The following is a 22,537-nucleotide window of genomic DNA, read 5'->3' on the forward strand; positions in this document are numbered from 1 at the left end:
AATTACAAATTTGTCACTAAGGAATGGACAGATTATAAGATTATTCTGAGCACATATATGCAAAGGGCCCAACCACTTCTTCTACACAGAAGCAAGACACAGAATTTATGATGGTTTTGCATCTCTTTGTAGTTATTATGTATCATTTTGTGGTTTTGTGTCTCCTTATAGTTGTTTCATGTCTTTTTTAAAGGTGTTTGTGTCTCTTTGAGGTAATTTTGTGTTTCTATGGGGTTATTTTGTGTCCTATTGGGGTAATTTTGTGTCTTATAGTAATAATATTGTGTTTCTTGGAGGTAATTATTGAGTCCTTTTGTCACTCCGTGTCTGTGTAGTAATTTTGTGTCCTGTTGAGGTAATTTTGAATCTTTGGGGTAATTTTGTGTCTCTTTGTCATCATTTTGTGTAGCTGTTTGGGTTTCTTTGTGGGGCGGTTGTTAATTATTGAGATAATTTCTCAGTAATGTCTGAGTTAGTTTTGTGACTTTTCTGGTCAAATCTGTGTCTTATTCGGGTAATTTTGTGACTTACCAAGGTTGTAATGTGTTTATTCAAGGTAATTCTGTGCCCCCTTTGGTCATTTGGGTCTCTTTGTGGTTGTTTTGCCGAAGTTATTTTTTATTTCTTTTTAATTCCTTTGCATCACATAATGGTCTTTTTGTGTCTCTTTGTGGTCATGTTAAGTCTTTTCCTGGTCGGCACGTGTTAAGTTGACTTGAATCCATCCAAGTTCAAACGTCTCATATCAGATCCAAGTAGATGTTATTCTACATATGGTTCATGCTGGAAAGTTCACTTCCTCTTGTATCTAATAACACAAAATGCAAATCTCTCATGCATGTTAAAACGTATTTAACATTTAGCTTTACAGTATGTCTGTAGAGTTCAGTAGAATCTGGGAACGAGGCCTTCAGATCATTAAACACTTAACGATCTTGGATTTTGACTGAACACGATACGTTCACACTCCTTCCATGATGCAAAGTCCGTACTCTGTAGAGACTGTGAGAGGCCTGGTCTGACAGTGATGACAGCATGATTAATGCCCGCCTCCGCTCCCACTAGCACACTAACTTCACGCAGCAAGTCTAAGTGACTTGAGGAAAAGCTGAGGAAAACTGCCTGCAGCGTCCGACAAAAAGTAGCCAGTGTTCATCTGAAGATAAGAAAACGTTTGATCAGACACAGTTTGACGTTAGCAAGAAGTCTCACTCTTTTCACCTCTCTCGAACGCTGAGAATATGAAGCCCATTTTGGTTACTTTTATTATTTTAAAAGTTATATCTGTGCTTTTCAATATACAGTGATTTAACACCTGTATTGGCATGAGCTTTCTTGTGCTGCATTCAGATGTCTTTCATTAGCATTTAAACATCCGAAACCTAAGAAAATTGGTTTGATTTCTTTGAAAAACATGGGAAAGAACATAATAAGCAACTTGGCTAAAAAAAGTAAAAAGTGACAAGGAAATTATCCAGAAAACTATATGTAAAATTATCTTAATTTTATAATTAAAATTATGATACAGAAAAAAGTAGGCCTATTTAACGTTTTAGCTCTTTCTTGGGGACATTTTCTTTTTTTTCCAATTTTACTTTTATTTTTATTTTTCTTTCTTTTCTTTTTCTTTTTTTCTTATTTTCAGTAAATTTTCTTGTAACATTTTTAACAAATTTCTTGCTAATTTTTGGGCCATATCCTGTTATGCTGCTGGTTGCCTTCTTCCTGTGTCTTTTAAAGAATCAAGCCAATCTGCTGAGGTGTCTGTCTGATCTGGGGTCAAAAGTCACACACTGAATATAACTTTAAAGTGCGACTTCGGGACTTGAAGGAATTTTGGGGTAATGGGAGGCTCATTAAATGAGGTTCATCTGAGGCAGCAGAAGTTGCAACAGGTACTAACTCACTATAAGACCAGCAAAACGGGAGCGTGTACGTCATGCAGGGGTTAATATATTTTTGTTTTTAGCTGAGTACATGCCTCTGCTTCAGTAGCAGATTCAAGGCAGACGGTTAGCCGTTTTGCTCTGTTGATGGGCATCCGTCACTGTGGTATGTTCAGCATCGCATTGGCCCTCATTAACCCTTGTTGGCTTCTTTCCCCCAATTCAGCATGAGCGTTGAATCTCATCTTATAAATGATAGTAAAGGTAATCACTCTGATTGGCCATTAAGAAGTTAAATGGAAGTGAGAATGGTAAACAAAAGGCTAAGGTCAAGAGGGAGAAACAAACCTGTTATGTATGGTGGGATTATATTTCTTGAGCTGTTGAGCTCTGAAATGTTTCTTGGTGGTTTGTGTTATTGTTCAGTGGTGCAGTGTTTGAACATCAGGTTGTGTTGTTTATGTGTTTACTGGCTTATTGGCATCATGACAGTCTTCCGGTTTGCCCTTTTGGTTGAGGTTTACAGATGACCTCTGTCTGCTGGTAAGGAGAGTTTTTTTCCTCTCACACAGGAGCAGATCATACGTGCTGGACGGTCGTCAGTCGCAGTCTTTGCGGTATGTTCATGTGCAACTTTTTGACACAGACCATGTGTGGTGACACAACAGTCAGCTTTTTTTTCACGCTAGTTCTTTGATGTTGGTTTGGTGTGTCTAGACCTTTACTACAGTATATGGCAGAATAGTGCCCCCCCCCCCCAAAAAAAAAAAGTGCAAATAACTTTTATAATTTGATTGTGCAGATCTGACGACAAAATCTCACATTTAAATAGCTAAAACATTTCCTACTCCACCCTTACTGTGCTGCAAATGTCTCAGCTTGACGTATCATCAGAAGTATTAGTTATCAGTGGGAGAGAGGGAAAAAATGTTCAGCAACAAAATAAATTGGCTCAGACATGCAAGGTGCATCACCATAAAACAAATTGATGCTAAAAACCTTTGTGGCAGATCCATCCCTCAATAGTTAAAGTGAGTTGCTGAGGAGATGCAGCGATGCGAAGGAGCTCCATCTGAAACCACCTTTGTTCACCTTTCCTCAGTCATTAATCTTCCATAGGCGTCTATAAAGGAGCCTGTGTGGAGAATGAAGAGGTTGTTTGAATCCGATGCATGCCAGGGGCCAAATGGTAAGTCAGAGTAAGAGGAAACTCAGGTTGGCACGCCGATTCCATGCCAGTCACTGCCAATACAAGCTATCAGGCCACATAGACATGCCCCTTGACAAACTGCTCCGTACTTTCAGAGAGGATCTCCACTCTGCCAAGTCTTATGGCTAACTGAGGATCGCTTAATGGAAACCACGGATCAAAACTGCACTTCTGTGTTTTTCTTTCCCCATTTATACATTTTATGTGATCATGATGTATGAAATCCCATATAATTTAGCCCAAGTGTCAGCAACACACCTTTTAGAACCATCCAAAGTTCACATTTGTAAAACGTTTCGTCTGTGTTTTTATCATGGGAAATAGGTATTTTCCTTGTGTTTTACAACCATGTCATTAATTATATTACAATGTGAGCATTTTTCCCTTGATTTTTATATTTTTTTACATAATCTAATAATAACTTACGTCACATTTGTAATTCATTAAAATGTTAGGTACCTCGGTAAGCCAAAAAGTACTGAAAAAATGAACTTTTATTGCGCTATACCTATGCAAAAATATACTCATACAACACATTCTCATCCTGAGTCATCACATATTGCCACTTTGCAGTGGAGTTCCCTTTCTGCATATTATATATCTTGGTATCTCTCGAAGTCTGCTCTTTACATTCCAGGATGCAGCGACCATGATGTTAACAAATGCACATGGTGTGATGACGCATCATGTTGTTATGTTTAAAGAACACAAGCGCGTGGCAACCCATGCTGGAACGTCAACAAATGCACAAGCAGGCACGGATTGTTAGGATTAGGTGAAGGAGGCAAATAAGGATGCACATAGTAAGGTGTAAAAAAAAAAAAAAAAAAGTGATGATGAAATGATTAAATTCAGTCGGGAAACACCGTTAGACCCATCCACCACCCCTCTCACTCGCCCTAAATGCGCCCTCATGCTCCTTATATTAAATCGTTGCCAGCAGTGGTGACAGCAATGCATCATTAGTATCTCATGTACTATATGTCTCAGACAAAGAGTTTGTCAAAGCAAGCCGAGCAGTACGGCTTCCCTTTCTGCTCCTTGAAGATGCCTTGGCTGAGCTGACGCAGACAGAAGGCGCACACAAAGTGCTCTGGGTGAAACTTGCGATCCATTGCAGAAATGCAGCGGCCTGTGATGGGCTCACAGCAGCCACCGCACAGAGTGCCCTGCCGGGTGTGGAAGTGCTGTGCGCAGAGGGGTCGACCGTCCAACTCCATGAAACAGCCATCAGTGAAGGGCTTCAGGCAGTCCTGCAGAGAAGAGCAGAGGAGAGGGAAAGTTATGTGAAAAGGGGAAGGGAAGACAAACACAGAAAAAAAGGTTAGATGTGCTACATGAAAATGAAAAAAAATAGTAGGTAATGAAATACAACTGTTTATTTTTCAACTATTTAGGTGCAAACGGACTGTTTCCCTCATGGTGTGATCAAGGACATGCTCATGTTAGATATTTGAAAGCTGGCTAAAAGCTGTCAGTGTCTGCTCATTTAAACATATGAGTAGAAAGGGGAATATGGATGTCATAAAAGTGATAACATGAATTTAATGGCTTCATGCATTCAGTGGCTGCTGTTTGGCAGCTGACTCTGAAATTTTGAATGTCAGAGTTTCCTTGGCTGACTAACGAAGGAAACTTTGTAATTTCATATAAATTAGACTGCTCACAGTTGTATTGCCACGCAATTATAACTTAACCTCTGCAAAATGTAGATTTAATGTGACGATATGCTACCTTTAATATGTTATGGAGAGAAAGCTTAAACAGGGTTACAGCTCTGTTAACAATCTAATAACATGACTGAGAGTCTACAGCAATGCTTGCAGCTCCATGAGGCTGTACTTGAAATGAAGGCTTACATCAGATAACATGATTACAATGATAATGCTTGTTGATGTTTAGCACTTATAATGTTTACAAAGTTCACTATTTTGGTTTTACAGAGGCCTAAATGAAAAATGAGAAAAAATGTTAATTGTTTTCTTTCCTATATATATGAATTAAGAAATAGGTGGAATATTGGGGATATTGTTCTAACTTCTTAAAAAATAAAAATAATAATAAATAAAAATAAGACATTATTCATAATTTGTAATTGTTTGATTTTTATTTTATTTTTGGTCAGGATTTTTTTTTTGTGCATGTACGTTGCTGTTATACTAATTTCGGCCACAAGAGGCTGACTTGCACCACTACCCCATGTTCTAAATAGGACTTATTCATGTTTCTTTTGGGTGAGTTTTCATTTCTCTATGCACTCTCTGTGTGTCTAGCCAAAAAAGAAGGACATGACAGTAATGTCACAATGTCACAATTTGCTAACACACTTCTGGGAAGAAAACCTGAATGCTTTTCAGTCCTGTTGAGAACATTAGGCAGCGGTAAACTTTAGCAAAATGTTTTTCCCACCTGTTTCACAGATATAATGTAATTTAAATAACCTGGACAGATTATCCTGCCAGAACATTTCCCCCCACCTGTTCTTAAGTTATAAACACAGAAGTGAAAACAGTTTAGATCAGACTTACAAAAATTAACCGCCAGAATTTTTTTCACTTGCCTCTCAGAGCCTCAATTAAATTTAGCATGTTAGCATGAAAACATGTAATAATTAGCAATAAACAAAGTGCAGCTGAGGCTGATGAGGGAATATCATGTCAGCCAAGAGCCTCTAACATGACGAAAAACTGTTATAACATTGACATTGGCTAGTTTGTAGCCTCCATGTCATCCATTACAATCATGGAAGACACAACTTGTTGGGAATTATCCATCTCTTACAACATAACCTAAATGGATCTGTGCAGGAGGACGTTGCATATGGTTTATCCTGGCAGACATTTTGACTTGTCATAGCAATAAAAGCACAGGTGTAACTCCGAATTAACAATGGCTCTGTTCCATTTAGATGTGCCAGAAAGCACAACTCCAGAGCCTTGGCACAGAAACGCTTTAGTGGAACAATCTAATGTTGACTTCAGTGACACCTGTGTTCAACAGGTCACAATGTAGCTAACTGTGAGAAAGTTCAGACAACTATATGTTAAACCTTTATGTAGCTAAAACTATAGATATAGTTAATGATTTTAGAACATTTTGTAGTTGTATGGTTTTCTAGTAAATTTTCATGGTATGAAAATCTCTCCAGTGTTGACCAAACAGGCCGTAGCTCTGCATTTTGAGAGTGGCCACAAAGATCAAAGGTGCTTAATTTTATGAACTACCTCATTTATTTTCAGCAGGAGGTTGATTAAAAAGGCTCGGACAATTTTTGAGTGTCCACTTCATCCTCTTGATGGAGAGTTTGACCTTCTGACCACGAGAGTTAGATGGTTAGTGAGGGCCAGGTAAAACTTTGACCTTGCTGATAATAACTGCTCCGTGTAAAACAATGTTTTGGTTCTGTGCTCATGGCGAGATGCTGGTTGTGATGGTGACGATATAACTGCAGTAATGATTGGGTGAGGTAGTCATTGTTGGATGTACTCTGTGTTTTATGTGATGTTTTTAAATTTAAATGCATTGGTGTTATTTTGAGTGGTGGGTTTTGACAGCGATTTTTTTTAATTTCAGGTTCATGAACAGTGTATTTTCAGTCATAAACGATTTTCTTTAGGGGCCATAAAATATGAAAAGTTGCTACCTCATGTCAGAGCATCTCTACTGAGAGCATTTTACGTTTAACAATTGCTCACAGCCGAGCAAAGCAGACGTAAATCTGCACACTGAACCGTTTTTGACCAGATGCTGCATACAGAAGTAGGTTTGAAGTGAATGTAAAAGATACCCACACTGAGGAATATGGTTTCCTTGATTTATTTGCATCATTTCAACCGCAACGTATTCATCAGGCATACGGTTTTCATCAGCCTTGTGGTCAAAATGTTGCAAATAAAGCAAATTTGTGGGTATCTTTCTCATTTATTCCCAGGCTTGTATGTGAGCCAGAGCTGCGTGTGTGGTCTGAGGTAAGAGGCTCACTGCGCAGACGAAGCACTCTGGATGCCAGGTGCCATTGGCTGCAGTCAGGTAGTTCTCCCTCACTGGCTCCCCACAGCCTGTGCACTTGGGAGCAAAGAGGTGGTAAAAGTCCTTGTTGCAATACGGCTTCCCATCCTTTTCGAGGAAACCTGTGACAAATACATAAAATGTATTTTGAATGATAATACATTAGATAATTTCAGACTTTTTTTTTGGAGTTGTGGTTTCCAGTAATGATAGATTAATGCACAAGCTTCTCACCGTCAGGTCCAAACAGGCCTCCGCAGTGTGTACAGAAGAAGTGGTCAGGGTGCCAGGTCTGGTCCAAAGCTGTCAGAATGTGCTAGTAAATCAGCCAGACAGAAATATTACATCATGCTTTTACTTCCTTTAAGGATTTGTAAGGTTTGTATCATCTCGGATGTTCATATGTGAGGAAGCACAAAAATGTGGATTGTGAACCACATAAAGTGAATCACTGGAGAAGCTGCATTAGTTCCTGATTAATGACTTTGGTCTGCAGCATAAGCCCAGACTGCAGAATCCCAATATGGTTTTATGTCTTATTTATTAAGATGACATGTGGGATACGTCTAGAAAAATGAACTACATGCTACTGAATGTCATCATCCACTTTAAAAAAGATTATTGTTTAACTAATGGATGCAAAGGACTGTACTTTATTTATCAGAGGAGGAGGGTGGCTGTGGTGTGACTTGTTTTATATCATGAACCTGGAGCTGCAAATATTTTTCCTTGAGCCTCTCTGAGTGACTGGAGGAAAATGCATGACCATCCCCTTCACCAACAAATAACCATATTTTTGTATATTCCAACACATCTCATCTCACACATCTCAAATCATCAAATACTACCGCTTTGTCAGTGGACTTCCACATCTACATAGTTCTAGGTATCTTACTGAGTCTGCTCTTGATGTTCTGGGATGCAGCAACCAATGCTGGGATACCAACAAAAGCACAGGATTCAGTTTAGCCAACAAAAGCACATGGTTGAGTTTAAGAAAACCTCATGGTTTGCCTCTGCATTCTCAAGGGAAGCAGGCTCTTGGGTGAAAGTCCATGGTTTGTTGGACCCATCTACCACCCCTTCCACGCACCATATAGGGACCCTCCAGCCCCTTACGTTGTTACAGGCAGCATTCCAACCTGACACCATCCAGCGGCATGTCATAATGCCACTACAGGTGCCATGTGGCCATGTTACGGCCCAACGCCTGCCTGCGTATAATACTGCCGTGCTGGTTTCTGTCTGATCGACCGGCAGTGTATTGTAACACCGCAAAAGGTCCCATTTGGCTGCGTCACACACTGATCCAGCTTGGCGGTAGATCATGCCAGCACGTAAGGTGGCTTTTGGTTTTGATGTCTGATGACAAAGTGGCAATATTTGCCAACTTTGGTATGAGAACAGGCTGCATATTCACAATAAAATTACAAGTATGGAGCCAATACAACAAACCGACAGCATGGAGGGAGTTATGACCGGAACAAACAGCTAACATTTTTCGCGAAATACAAATCCTCCTTTAAATTAGCATTAACATGTGCATACATAACATCAGCTGTTTACCAAATAAACTGTAAAATACGCAACAGTGATAGTGGTGGCCAAATAATATCAATAACTTGGCATGGCAGCCGTTATTAGATTTTACAAACATGTCCTGTCGTGATCAAAATTCAAAAATTAGTAAATGAAATCCTGAAGTTGAAGAGTATGAGGGTATTTAAAACATAAAAAATATGACCATTTTATGTTGCATGTCCCTCCCCTAAGCTAAATAATAAAGAATAAGTCCCTCCCTTATGCTTAAAACTCATTAAAAGTGCCTCCCAGTTTTTCCCCACACCCTCACCTCTCATAAATAACAAACCGTTTCTAATATACAGAAAATTAGAGAGCAGATCCCCCAACAAAGGGAAGGGCAGCATTCAAGTGTGTGCTAAAAGTTCTGAACATTTAGAAAAATGATCTGTTTTACATAATCAACACACATTAAAAAGTATTTCGTTTTCTCACCTCCATGATGGGCCCTTTGCAGTAGGCACAGCGAGGAGAGAAGAGCTGATGGTAATCTTTTTCACAGTACGGCCGTCCGTCTCTCTCAAAGAAGGTTGTGTTGCTCAACTCCATTTTACACGCCACACACACAAAGTGTTCAGGGTGCCACACTTCACCCAATGCTGTGATCAGCTACAAAAGGAACAAATTGAAAGGTTCATCATATTTTTTTAAACCCCCCCTTAACTTGTTTGAATTTCTCATATGTATAATTTTGTATCTAGATTTCAATGCTTGCCCATTTCATTATTGGAGTTATTGTACCTTTCCCACAATACACTTGTTGCAGGAAGCACAGTGGCCCTTCGCTGTGGTGCGTACGCCAATCTTCTCCAAGTCAGAGCTCAGCCCTCCGAGTAGGTCGTCGATAGTATCTGTTTTCCTGCTTGTGGTCGAGGCCTTTGCATCCGAACCTGATGTGCTGCTGTTCTCCTGTTGCCCGCCCTCCGTTTTTTTTTTCACAGACTTCTTTTGTGTAAGAGGCGGTGGGGTCGTTGAAGACACTGGATCCTGAATAATAATACCAAAAGCACAAATATCTAATGATTTTAGCCATGTTGCCTTTTTGAAAAAGGTTTTTTTTTTTTTTTAAATCCGTACTTATCGATGCTGCTAAACTGATACTCCACTCCTTGAGGTTGTGCAGTTTGGACATTAGTACAATGCTGCCCTCTGTTGGTAAAGCTGGTTAATTTCACTCATGTGTTGGAAAGTTCTTAACCCCTTAAATTTGTATGACTTCTTTCCTAAACATGGAAAGTAATGAGCAACCTAACAAGACATGGGCCAAAAATTAGCAGAAAGTTAGTGTGTGTGTGTGTGTGTGTGTGTGTGTGTGTGTGTGTGTGTGTGTGTGTGTGTGTGTGTGTTATAGCTCTATAATTTGCCAAAACTGATATCTAATTACAAATTTCAATAATTCTGAGACCTGCTCTTACAGACACAGTACTGACCCCTTGTCCCAAACCCATCATATCCTGCAAGATAGCATCCAGCTCTTTAGTGGGTGAATCGGGGGTCGGGGAAGCTGCCACAGGAGCTGGCAGATCACTAAAACCCAGAAAGAGAGAGAGGGGAGCAAATTAGAACGCATAATATATCAAATTCTCAACATAACTCAATTAAATCTAACTCACTACCCAAATGTTAGTGAGAGAAAACAGTGTCTCTGAACACAATCTGAGGTCCTAGATGATGTTTTACATCAATGTATGTGGAGTTACAAACTATAGGAGAATAGAAGACAGTACTAATAATGCAAATCTACACAGAAGTCATACAGAAATTGAGGAATGCTTGTGATCTGATGAAATTTTCCATTTTTTAGGAGGAGAGTCTAGTCTAAAAGTCTGAAAGAACATGCTAAATTCAGTTTAAAGTAAACAATTATAAGGTCAGTACTGTTTGTTGTGTGCATTCGTGTGCTTTTCATAATAGCAATAAAAAATAGTATAACTTTAACATACTGTGCAATGATTTTCAAGTAATTTCCTGTTTCTTTACACAGCTTACAAAATTATACTGTGAATCAGGGGTCAATAAAATGTTCATGCGTGTGCTTCACCTGTACACATTTGAACTGGCTGGGCCTTTTCCTTTTTTGTGAAGTCCAGCATATAGTGCACGTGGCCCCTGTGGACATGTACACAACCAAAATATACTGGAGTTTATGTGATTGAAGTACCAAGATTACAAGTTAATTGATCATGTGAAGTTCCTATTTGCAGACGTTGACAATAAATTTCAAGTTCGAATGAACCTGAAAAAAAAAGATAGTTAAGACTGTCATGGTGCAGTGTAAGTTTGTAATTTTTGTTGCTTTGTCTTCACCTCTCCTGCAGCTGGATCAGTGCTCCTGTTCTCCTCTACTCTCTCTGAACCCCCTGGGTTCAGGGCCAGCTCCTCCAACAGCAAATCTGCAACAGCATACAGGCCATAAATCTTCTACCCACAGGTACAAACATAAATACATTACAGGCATATATTCGGTGTTATCTGTTAAACCAGAAGATGTAAATCTGTGATAAATATTTCCTGTAAAAGCAAGACACAGAATGCACCTTGATGCACAGATAAAAACGTGGTGGTGGATCAGTTTGCGGTTGCTTCATGCAAGTTAGCTTCCTCAGGAAGTGATGACGTCACAGAAGTGAAACTCATAATAATGTTGCAAGACTTAACTCTCTCCCTCACACAGTATTAACCCACATGTAAGAAATGGGAAGATGGCTGTATGAATAATGTCTTTGTGTGGAAGTGGACAACACAGCTGCTTACAGGAGAAGAATACATTTTCAGCTTTTAACACTATTGTCTTGAAAAATTGATCAGGCGAAGACTTTGCATGTCTTCAACTCTTCACATCCTCTGATTTATTTTCAAAACATAATGAAATTAAATCAAATATTGTATGTGTTTTTAAGCCATAAGTTGCATGGTTTGGTGTCTTTTCTATGATTTTTTCTTCTTTTAATTTTTTTTTTTTGCCATATTTATTTACTTATTTTACCATTTCCTGTTTTAGAGAAAGTCCTGGCTAAAAGAGGCGCCATAATTTATAAAAAAAAGTAAATAAATAAACAGCAGGATTGAAATGATGACGCAAAAACAAAACCAAGACACAGTAATAATAGTTTTAAAAATGTGACTTCAAATACTACACACTGAACTGTATTTTAAAGTTTAATATCATGTACTTGTTGCAACCTAGTGTGAGTAGCAAGATATGCACGATCAACTCTTTTCGCTTCTATTTTCTAGATCAATTGTCAATCATATCACCTTGCACTTGTTTTAGAATAACAATAATCCTCCTGCATCTAAAAATCTGTCTGCTGATCAGTTTTAGGATGATCAACAGCAAAAACATGACAGTTGTCTTACCGAGCTCGTCCATGTCGTCTCCTGCTCTCACTACTTGAGAGTGAATGAGTGTGTGTGTGTGTGTGTGTATGTGTTTGCTGCAGGTTAGTTACCAGGGTAACGACCCAATATCACATCTGGTCAAACCCATCACTTCCTCTGACAAGGGCTTGTTTTCGTTTGTTACTGAAGTAAAACTGATCCATAGTTACCAATAGTTTGTTTCTTTGTAAAGAGGAATAAAAAACAGTTTCTGAAACTTTTAGAACTGACTTCTGTGCTCAAGTGTGTTTAAATCTGATAAAACTATACAGAAATTGGTTGTGCTTCTCTTTACATAATGTCTGTATTCATGTATATATAATAGTATATGTTATTAAACCAACACTATTGGAAACATGATCTCTACTTCACATAAGTGTTTTTAAGGTTTATGTGAAAAGATGTTTTTTGTATTTAATACAAAATACAACTATGTTAAGTTGAATGTCCATCCACTAAACCGAACAAAGAAAACCTAACTCCCTCTAACTCCCTCATCTGAGAAGCCTTCCCTGTTTTGCGCTATCCCCTTCCCTGTCATAATTAATAGACAGTCCCTAAAGAAGGAAGTAGGCTATATTTTAACATGCAGCACAGTTACAGAAGCAGATAAATCATGCTGCAACAACAGAAAACGCAATGACACAAATATTGTTAGCTTTATTTATTAGACCAAGCCAGAAACAATCAGGAAAATGATTTAAATGGTGAGCAAATGATGCACAATTACATGAACTGTCCCTTTAACCACCACACGAAGTCCAGGAACCTGCCATGTAACTGTCACCTGCTCGTAGTTGGTTTTACTGTTATTCCAGAGTTTCTAATCAGGTTTCAAACTTCGTTATATTGTTGACCACAAACTCTAATCTTCCAAAACCAAATACATTTTTAAGATAGATTCGGCTAGTTAATGTTTTCTTTTCATGACCATATGGCAGGTACCTTTCCGCGCACATAACCTGCGTTATCTCACACCACTTTGGTTGCAACCATTAGCTTGTAGAGCAGGGGGTATCGGAGGTTTTACCGGATTTCAAAATTTATAATTAAGCTGATTGATTTCACATTTTAATGCCTTCGTGATACGAATATCTAAAATAGTAAAAATCAATATTCCAAAACTGTGAACGAATAAGGAGAAATAATAATATCTAACATTTTTGAAAGTAACATCGTCCCCTGCTGTGTGGTTTCGTCCTGTACCGGAAGTGTCCGTGTTTACTACATTCATGGTTTACAGCAACGCAGCTTTCGCTCCACGTTAGCATCTTTGATTTACTCAGAAGTAAAACGTGATTTATCTCGCGCGTTTGAAACTAACAGTTTCACGATTTCGTATAATCGCTTGTTTAATTGTGCGCCACGTCGCGGCTAGCATGTTTGTTTGGAGGCGGAAGGGCCACCGACACGCATAGCAATGACGAGCTGGCTAACGTAGCACCGAGGTTAGCCAGCTAGGAGACTAACAACATTAGCTAACTTCTCACTCAGCAGCGGCACATCAGTGACACAGGTATCGGTGTGTCAGCTTTATTAAATGTACGCCCTTTATGAATGAAAAGCTCGAAATGCCACATATAATGTTCTGCGTTTACGTCTAACTTCGCTGTGCTCCCTCACGTCGCCCTCCAGGTCCAGGAGCCAGCGCGGCCATGGGAGCGGAGAGCAGCGCGGTGCGGAGCTGCACCCTGGAGGAGCCGCTGCTGACCCTGCCCTCTGGGCTCACCATGTACTCTGCGATGCTCCAGGATGGAAAGCCTGCATCCGTGTTTGTCTACAAGCGGGACAACGAGGACAAAGTCAACAAAGCTGCTAAGGTAGGTAGTCAGTTAGGTAGGTAGGCTGCCAGTAGTAGTAGAGGCTTACAGGGTTCCTGCAGATCCTTAAAAAGTCTTTAAAGGCATTAAATCCTGAATTGGTATTTAAATACCTTAAATTAATCTTTGTGTTAAAATGTTCAGACATTGTCGAGCCTGCGTCAAGTTACACCAAGACACCAAAAACACTGTTGCAGTGATATCTTTAATATTACATTGCAATCAAATAACTTTTTCAGTTCATTCAATCTGCCACAACGGGCCCCCCTACTATAATTCAGATTAGCTCTTTTATATACTGATAAGTCACAACATTAAACCCACTGACTGGAGAACTGAGAAACATTTATCATATAATTAGCAGTTACCTGGACACCGCTTGATGTGCTCCACTTCCCAAATACTGTTAAGGAACATGACAAAGAGCTCAACCTGGCCTGAGGAGGGGGGGGGGTAAAGCTTTGTAAAGGTTGTAGCAAGATGATCAATGTTATTCTCTTCACCTGCAAGTGGTTTAAATGCTGTGGCTGATTAGTGTAGATGTGTATATAAAATCGTGTTCAAATGATGTAGCTCAGCTGTTGGAAAACTGGACTGCAGTATAGTTTGTGCAGTCCTTCTGCTCACTTATAAGACCTATCAACAAATTTGCTAGCATCCATATGACATTACACAGCAATATCACCAAATTATATCTTTAGTTTTTTCCATTGCCAGTTATGTGTGCCTAATTGCTTATTTGTGGTTCTGGCACTCAGGTTGCATAATTAATTCATACTTATGGATTTTTCCATCAGCTGCATTTCATTAACCTTTTGTAGGAAATAAAGAGGTATTTTAATATCCTGCAGCACCTGAAGACCTTGAGGCACCCATGTCTGCTGCGCTTCCTGTCCTGCTCAGTGCAGGATGGTGGCATCCACCTGGTGACGGAGCGAGTTCAGCCCCTGGAGCTGCTGCTGGACAGCCTCTCCCCAGAGGAAATCTGCTCAGGCATCTATGACCTATTGCAGGCACTCGTGTTTCTGCATGAGAGGGTGAGCAAAGAGAAGCACAGAGGACTGACAAGTGGCTTCTGCACAATCATCTTAATGCAAGTTATTAATGAACGAAGCAAAGAAAAGCAGTGAGGTCAGAAAGCATCATTATCGTGGTGTCGTATGTTTTACAGTAGCTGGTGGCCATTTGGTATCTGTCTGTAAGAAACGTATGTTTTTTTTGATCAAAGTCTTTTTTATTTTTCAAATATGTCACAGAAAAACAAATACAGCTTGGAAATTATACATCATAGTCAAGTTCTGACCCACCCTCTTGCTTCCCACCTGCTGGATCATTAATAACTTTACAGTCAGAGAAAAAAAATAGAAGAAAAGTTAACAACAGTGAAACAAATTTTAAAGAATAACTAATAAGAAACAGTAGAATATTATATAATATTAAAGATATAAATATTAAAGATAATAACAATAGTTAAGTTTTAAAAAACGAGTCATACAGTTATGCTGGTAGCAGCCATGTTTTCATGATTTGTGTTTTTTTCCATCTTTTGTTTCTAATTTTTCTTAATCAACCACCAGGGCAAATCGAGCCACAACAATGTCTGCATATCATCTGTGTTTGTCAGCGAGGATGGTCATTGGAAACTGGGAGGGATGGAGACTGTCTGCAAGTTCTCTGAGGCAACGCCTGAGGTGAGGAATCGAATAATTGGTGGAATAAATCCAAAATGCGGTCTATGCATGTAGCTTTTTGGCTCTTCAAATATTTAAAAGCATCTCGTTCAGACATGAAGACTCACTTAGTGATCAGTTTCATGTTTCATTTTTGATTCTTGCTTCCACTTCTCAGTTTCTGGCAAGCATTCAGAATGTGAGAGAGGCCAGCTGCATTCCTCCAGAAGAGCAGGTAAGAAGATTAAAAGATGTGATTCAAAAAAATATGGAAGACTTCGTCTTTTATTTCTCAAGTTCTCATTAAAAATGTTCCCGGCAGGTTGAGGGCTTTAAAATGCTTCCAGATAATAATGCTCACTCTCGGGACTGTTACTCTTTTGGAATGATGGTGGAAACCCTCATCACTCTCCTGAATGGCCAGGGTGAGTAGAGCGATGGCTCGGAGTCTCTATGAGGGGAATGGCTCGATCTCTGTGGACACTGGGAGGCAAAAAAGGCCCCAACCTCAATGTTGCATCTTATCAAATTTGATCATTTAATGCAGCTATTTTCTCTGACATCTTCTCCTGTTGTTTCCAGTGTCACAGGAGCTGTCTGACAGCCTGGAGAAGACCCTGCAGGCGGGCCTGCTGAACTCTGACCCCTTGTCTCGACCTGCGCTCAGCTCCCTGCTGACTCACGACTTCTTCAGGTTAGTGTGGTTGTGTTTGCTTTCGCTCTTATCAGTTCACATTGAAAACGATTTTTTTTGTCAAACATTGCATATTTTTGTTTGAATAGGAATGACTTCCTGGAAGTGAGGACTTTTTTGAAGAGCTTGACCTTGAAGATGGAAGACGAAAAGAATGAATTCTTTAAGTGAGAATATGGTCTTGATTTTACAAATGGTCTTTTTTAAATTTAGTATGATCTTTTGTAGCTAGGGCACTCTGTTCTTGCAAAACGAAACAATCCGATAAATGTCCTATATTGTTTTGTTACTGTTATCTGATTTTTAGTCCTATATAGTCTTAGAATTGTATTGCTTTTGTGTAATGTACAATAAGTAGTTAAAATAGTGTTTTACATGCGGTTCCTTGATTAAATATTGTGAATATTTTTCCCCTGTTTTCCTAAGGACCTCATTAACATGCTGTTGTGTTTTGTTTGTAGGTTTCTTCTAGACCGGGTCCAGAGTCTCCCTGAAGAGCTGATAGCTTCACGTCTTGTGCCCAAACTCCTCAACTCTCTTGTTTTTGCAGAACCCATGGCTGTCAAAAGCTTCCTGCCTCATCTTCTACGGCCAAAGAAGGGTATGATGGCATTTTACTGTTTCTTTTACTGCTAATAATAACTCAGATATTTTAATTCCCCACTAAAGAGAAAAAAAAAGCATTGTGCAGTTGTCAGGCGTCATTTTTGTGTGAAACTGTATTGTTGCTCATGCACCCTTTTTAATTTCTCGTCTGTGTGGACAGATTCCAGTGGTGGTGGTGGTAACGATGAAGAATGCCTGCTGTCTGTGCCCCTTTACCGTAAACATGTGATTCCCCAGCTTCTCAGGCTCTTCAAGGTCAACGAGGAGCACATCCGGATCGTGTTGCTGGCTCACATCCACATCTACGCTGAGTTCTTCTCCCACGATGAACTCAAAAACCAGATCCTACCTCAGGTGACGAGCTGACGATAAATTTACTTCTGTACTTCTTTGCTTTTTTTGTTGCGAGTAAATGCAGCCCCATTCTCACGACTGAGTGTTACTTATGGACATAAAGCCAGAAGCAGCTTAGCTTAGCATAAAGAGCGGAAGCAGCGGCTAACATCTAGCTCGGATGTCAGACTGTTGCTTTGGTATCTGAATATTGGTAATGATGTATAAGTATGCTGGCAATGTAAGATGTGTTTGTCACATTCATAGACTGTATATAAAGATAGACGACACGCCCCCACTCACCCCTGCTATGCTTAATTGAGGCTAAAATATCCATTAAACCGGTACTGCCATCTTGCACTGGTGATGTCATTGAGAGCCAGAGTTTGCGCAGTAGCGATATCGCAGTGAGGGAGATCTCGCCAAAACACCAGTCTGACCAATCGCAAGCAGCTCCATTAAATGCGAGCGCACGGATTGGCACACACAGCTGTAAATCATGGTGGAAAATTGCCTTTTTGTAGAGTTGAATAACTAACTGAAACAGAACATATGAAAACAAACACTTGAACAAACATCAGGGTGATGAGAACGATCTTCAGAGACAAAAAAACGTCTTTGGGAAAAATTAATTTAGTGAGGTTTTAGTTTGGCCTATTCACTCAGGGGCGGGCTTTATGACCTGTGCTGCAGACAGACACCAGGGGGCAATCAAGACTGAATAGTTACGATTTGGGGGAACTGTCATGTTGTCCATCTTTATATGTAGTCTATGGTTATATTTAAAGGTAGATGTAACGGTCGTTGTGTAATTCTCTCCTGGTAACGTTTTTTTTGTTCTTGGCTGCAGGTTTTGTTAGGAATGAGAGACACCAATGATTCCCTGGTTGCCATGACGCTGCAGAGTCTGGCGGTGTTGGTGCCATTGCTGGGGGCTCAGGTGGTGGTTGGTGGAGAGAGGACCAAGGTCTTTAAACGCACCACACCCAACTTCACGAGGTCTACAGAGGTCACCCCTGAAAGTAAGTAACACTGACCCAATAATGAAAGTTACAATGAAAGCAGCTATATACAACTGTGTAGACAGACATTTAAATATCTATGCAGGGTTCGTTTTGGGGGTTTTGTTTGTTTAGACAAAGGTGGCAAAGGCTTGTGTGTGCACCTTTAGAATGGCTGCTTCAGAAATGAACATGATTGAGATTGTGTTTTCTGCAGAAAACACAGCGTGCTATCAGTTGTGTTCATGACTCAGCTTTGGTTTTTGAGCCACGCTCGGTCAGAGCCACATGCTCTGTGTTTCCTGTCCTGAATGTTAAATATGAAAAAGAACATAAACAGACATAAGTTTATTTTTACTTTTGAGGCTATTCCTCTGTATTTCAAACAGCTGTGTTTATTGATTGGGCTGGTTATGGTTTGAAATGTTTCAGTACTATTAGTAGATGCAGATATACCTTTTGCTGCTGTAGTAAATACAGTAACAAACGTTTACAGTACATATTCGGAAGATAAATGCTTTGACTAGACATACAACAGTAAAACAATAGTTTCTGTTATTAATTTATTCAAAATACAGACAAAGAAAGCATACATACTATCGTGATTTATTATTTTTATAATCAACATTCACAAACTCACATTTGGACATTTTGTCGTTGGCAGTAGTAAAAAAAAAACATCCTTAAGTTGTAGCAGAGAGCAAGTTTATACGGATGTTTTGTAGATTGATTTAAGTATGACAAAATTTAGAGTGTTAAGGCTCCTCTTGTGCCGCTTTTTACGTTTATGTGTTCATTCTGAGCTCAGGCCTAGAAGAATTCAGGAGTATATGATTGTAGGACAAGTAAAACCAGTACAGGGAGGGGCAAACTGGAACGACTGACTATAGGAGGAACTCATGCAGCAGTACATTTGATGAGCTGTTAAGGCGTAAAGTAGCACGGGGCATTGGGATCATCTTTCATCACAACTTTTGTGTTTGCCAAATACTCGTTGGCCGCAGAGTTTAAGAAACCGGTTTTCTGAAGTGTATCAGTTTAAACTAGGCATATAAAGGCGTATAAAATAATGATTTGAAACTGTAAGTTTGGCTAAACTCTTTGTGGATTGGTGAAAAAAGTAACATTTGGTCAACACTAATCTTTCTTCATATTTTCATTCTTTAGCTTCACCTGTCCATATAGTCGGAGGCTCCCACCCGCAGATGGCCCAGCCTTCAAAAGTCTTGAATTTGTTCCCCAGACCGTCAGGGACTGAAAGCCTGGTCCTGGGCCACATGGGTAACTTACCAGGTAGTAAAGAGACTCCAAGAAGTTACCCTCTGCCAGCAAAATTAGGTATAACTCACCCATACAAATAATACAAATTCTCAGGTTGATGTCCTGTGTCTCAATCTCCGTCTGTCTTTTTGACATGTTTCAGATGTTAGCAGACAGATGTCTCTACCTTTGAACGGCTTTCGTCCAGACAGTGCGATGGAGCCACTGTCATACAGCCCTGAGCAGGCGGACAGACTAGAGGGTCCAGTGGAAGACTGGCCTGACTGGAGTGACCCTGAAGAGGGTGAGAACAGAGGTGGACAGTCTGTCCAGATCCACATTCAGGCCTCAGAGAGAGAAGATCCGGTCAGCAGCAGACTGTCAGTCTTGCACCCGAACATGGAAGAGGAGCCGTGGGACGACTTTGAGGACACTGAACCTACCTCAGATCTCTCCCCCACAGCTCCTTTATCAGACCCGGTTATACTTACACCACCAAGAGGGGGCGCCACTTCACCTGTAAAACACGCTCCTGAAGCACTGAGACTGGGTTCCTCCAAACCCCTCAAACTGACCTCAACACTACAGCAATCAGCCCAGAGCAAGACCACTTCCTCATGGGACGATGGCTGGGCTCGAGAAGACAGAGACTCAGAGAAATCACACAGCCCGTTAAACCCCAAACCCAAACCTATAGTGCCACAAAAGAACGGTGGGAGAGGAGGTCTGGGAGAGGAGTTCACCATTAGGGTGAAGAAAAAGGAAGAGCCAGATCCAGAGCTGGATTTTTTTGCAGACATGGTGCCGGACATCAAACTGTCCTCTTCAGCTCTGCTGCCACTGGACGAGAGCAGTGTGAGCGATGCTGGACTGTCTGCAGCCCCCTCAGAAAATCCTAAACCCCTGCAGGCTGACTCATCCATCGATACTGTAACACTCACTGCCAAGTTCGCAGTTGCCAACCTGACTGAGGTGAGTGTGTGTGATGGTGTGTTGGGTGATTTTTTTTTTTTTTCTGTTATTTTTCGGGAATTTTGCTTAAATCAGATGTCCAGGATTAAAGTAGGATGAAATACTTTACTTATATACTTAATACTTAACTGACTTTAAAGATTAGATCCAGAGCTGTAGATTTATATACATTTAATAGTTGGTATTGATTTTGTGACGTGGGGTTGTATGAGGCACATATTTACAGTCAGTGAATTTCTTACAGTAGATGATTGCCGGCACGCCCCAGTTTGGAGAATCACAGAAGTTTAGCAGTGTAGTGCTCCAGAGGGGGCAGCAACAAGATGTACTCTGGCCACCTAAAAAATAGATATGATTTAAGATTGATGCTATATGTACAATATTTTCATAACATAACCGTGTCGTCCAAAATGACCCGAAAACTTCACAGTATAGCACGTCTTGAAAAATGGCCCAGAAACATCATAGTATAGTTAGTCCTCAAAAAACCCCAAAAATGTCATAGTATAGTTTGTCATCAATATGACCCAGAAACATCATGGAATAGTATGTCGCCAAAAATATAGTGTGTTGCCAAAAACGTCATAGTGTAGTATACCTACGATCGTAGATACGCAATCTCACACTAATCTGTCTTTAAAAAGTCCTTTGTTCTGTGTTCCTAATGATTGAACAGGCAGTAAGGTGTGAAAAAAAGATTCCCTGAATTCACAGATTTGTATCAAAGTGATTTCTGTTTTGATTTACAATTGTTTTCTCCCTCTCAAAGACTGAAACAGATGGCTGGGGAGATGGAGATGATCTGAACTGGGAGGACGAGAATACCTGGTGATGATGAAGGACGGGTCTGCCTCATCTGGAACAAAAGACTTGACAACTGGAAAAATTTAAATCCTTAAGATGCAGAGTTTCAGAGACAGTGAGTGAGCTCGAAGTGGCTCCGGTTCTCATTTAACAGCATGATGCAGTAAAAACAGTAATGATGGACTTTTTATAACCTATTCCTATGGTTCCTGGAAAATTATTATCACTCTGTTCATTAAGGAAAGGGTAAGGACAAAGAGTTTATCAGATGGTTCTGGACGTGGATAAATGAAGCCATTTTATTCTGTAATTGTTTGACAGCTAATACTGAAGACGGAGACGTTTGAGGATCTTAATCAGAGGTGAAGGTCATCTCTCTCTCTCTCTCTCTTTCTCTCTTTTTTTTTTAATGTGCCAACTTCACTCCTGGCAAAAAGTTTAAGATTTACTTTAGGCAAGACACAGCTTGTCCAAAATGTGTCAGGTTTGATTTACAGAAGGCTTGCACTTTGAATGAATGTGAAATAGAAATTACGTAATTTATTAGTTTTTGGTTGCTGGTGAAGTAAAGATTTTACTGTATCAGATACGGCTCTGTTTTGCTTTGACATCTGAAATCAAGTATTTTACGAGGATGTTTTTGGTATTTTTTTTTTTTGACATTCGAGACTATGACGTGTCTTGACATGCTATTTCATGTAGTTTTCAGCTGTTTTTTGGACAGGTTATATTTTGACATTTTTAGCCATGTGATGGCATGACGTTTTCAGTCGTTTTTTTCAATATGCTATATTATGGTGTTTTTGGCCTTTTTTCCCAACATGCTATACTATGTCATGTCTCAGCATGTTATTTTAGGTGGTTTTATGTGTTTTTTGGCTGTTTTTTTTGTACATTTTTGTACATTATTTGCCATACTATGGAATGGCATTTCATCTCATTTTTTCAACATCCTATATATAATTGTGTTTTTGTTTTTCAACATTTTTTGCTATTGGGTGTCTGGGCACTTTATGTTATGCTTTTTTTGGGGTGTTTTTCAGGTGTTTTTGGTACATTTCATATTTTGACATTTTTAGCCTTACCATATCCTTGCCTTTTCAGTCATTTGTTATTTTATGTGGTTTTCAGCTGCTATGGGGTGTGTCATATTTTCACATTTAGCCTTACTATAGCCTTGCCTTTTCGGTCAGTTTTTTCAACATGCATTATTATGGGGGGTTTTGGATGTTTTTGCAACATTCTATACTATGGCGTGTCTCTGCATGCTATTTTATGCTCTTTTAAGGTGATTTAAGCTGTTTTTTGGAA

The 22,537-nt window shown here is 39.7% G+C and overlaps 2 protein-coding genes across 4 annotated transcripts; one reads left to right on the forward strand and one right to left on the reverse strand.

Moving 5' to 3' along the window:
* Positions 1-3,572: 3,572 nt before the first annotated feature.
* On the reverse strand, positions 3,573-12,116 carry lpxn (leupaxin). The gene is made up of 9 exons (XM_042482760.1): positions 12,046-12,116; positions 10,993-11,078; positions 10,727-10,794; positions 10,116-10,212; positions 9,427-9,672; positions 9,121-9,294; positions 7,339-7,420; positions 7,078-7,226; positions 3,573-4,349 (listed from the first exon to the last, which is right to left on the reverse strand). Exons 1-9 carry the CDS (start codon positions 12,056-12,058, stop codon positions 4,083-4,085), a joined length of 1,182 nt encoding a protein of 393 aa, XP_042338694.1. The 5' UTR covers positions 12,059-12,116; the 3' UTR covers positions 3,573-4,082.
* A 1,174-nt stretch (positions 12,117-13,290) lies between these two features.
* Positions 13,291-21,805, forward strand: scyl3 (SCY1-like, kinase-like 3). 3 transcript variants are annotated; one of them, XM_042484202.1, is made up of 14 exons: positions 13,291-13,608; positions 13,702-13,886; positions 14,738-14,923; positions 15,464-15,577; positions 15,735-15,791; positions 15,879-15,981; positions 16,139-16,250; positions 16,340-16,417; positions 16,712-16,851; positions 17,017-17,210; positions 18,040-18,211; positions 19,358-19,528; positions 19,614-20,422; positions 21,192-21,805. In XM_042484202.1, the coding sequence occupies exons 2-14, from the start codon at positions 13,722-13,724 to the stop codon at positions 21,252-21,254; spliced, it is 2,364 nt and encodes a 787-aa protein (XP_042340136.1). In that variant the 5' UTR covers positions 13,291-13,608; positions 13,702-13,721; the 3' UTR covers positions 21,255-21,805. The 3 variants fall into 3 exon arrangements, with proteins under 3 accessions (XP_042340136.1, XP_042340135.1, XP_042340137.1); XM_042484201.1 differs by having other exon boundaries at positions 13,291-13,582; XM_042484203.1 differs by having other exon boundaries at positions 13,291-13,582; positions 19,358-19,483.
* The last annotated feature ends 732 nt before the right edge of the window (positions 21,806-22,537 follow it).

This window comes from Plectropomus leopardus, chromosome 3, assembly GCF_008729295.1.
Source record: "Plectropomus leopardus isolate mb chromosome 3, YSFRI_Pleo_2.0, whole genome shotgun sequence".
NCBI lineage: Eukaryota > Metazoa > Chordata > Actinopteri > Perciformes > Serranidae > Plectropomus > Plectropomus leopardus.

What these genes read in the sequence shown, in the direction of transcription:
- lpxn (XM_042482760.1), bottom strand. An exon ending in GCCAGTTCAAATGTGTACAG is followed by an intron (nt 10,213 to 10,726) that starts GTGAAGCACACG and finishes TCTGGGTTTTAG; the next exon opens with TGATCTGCCAGCTCCTGTGG. An exon ending in ACAAGTGTATTGTGGGAAAG is followed by an intron (nt 9,295 to 9,426) that starts GTACAATAACTC and finishes TTCCTTTTGTAG; the next exon opens with CTGATCACAGCATTGGGTGA.
- scyl3 (XM_042484202.1), top strand. Translation starts at nt 13,722, where the DNA reads ATGGGAGCGGAGAGCAGCGCGGTGCGGAGCTGCACCCTGGAGGAGCCG. An exon ending in TCGTGTTTCTGCATGAGAGG is followed by an intron (nt 14,924 to 15,463) that starts GTGAGCAAAGAG and finishes ATCAACCACCAG; the next exon opens with GGCAAATCGAGCCACAACAA. An exon ending in CTGACTCACGACTTCTTCAG is followed by an intron (nt 16,251 to 16,339) that starts GTTAGTGTGGTT and finishes TTGTTTGAATAG; the next exon opens with GAATGACTTCCTGGAAGTGA.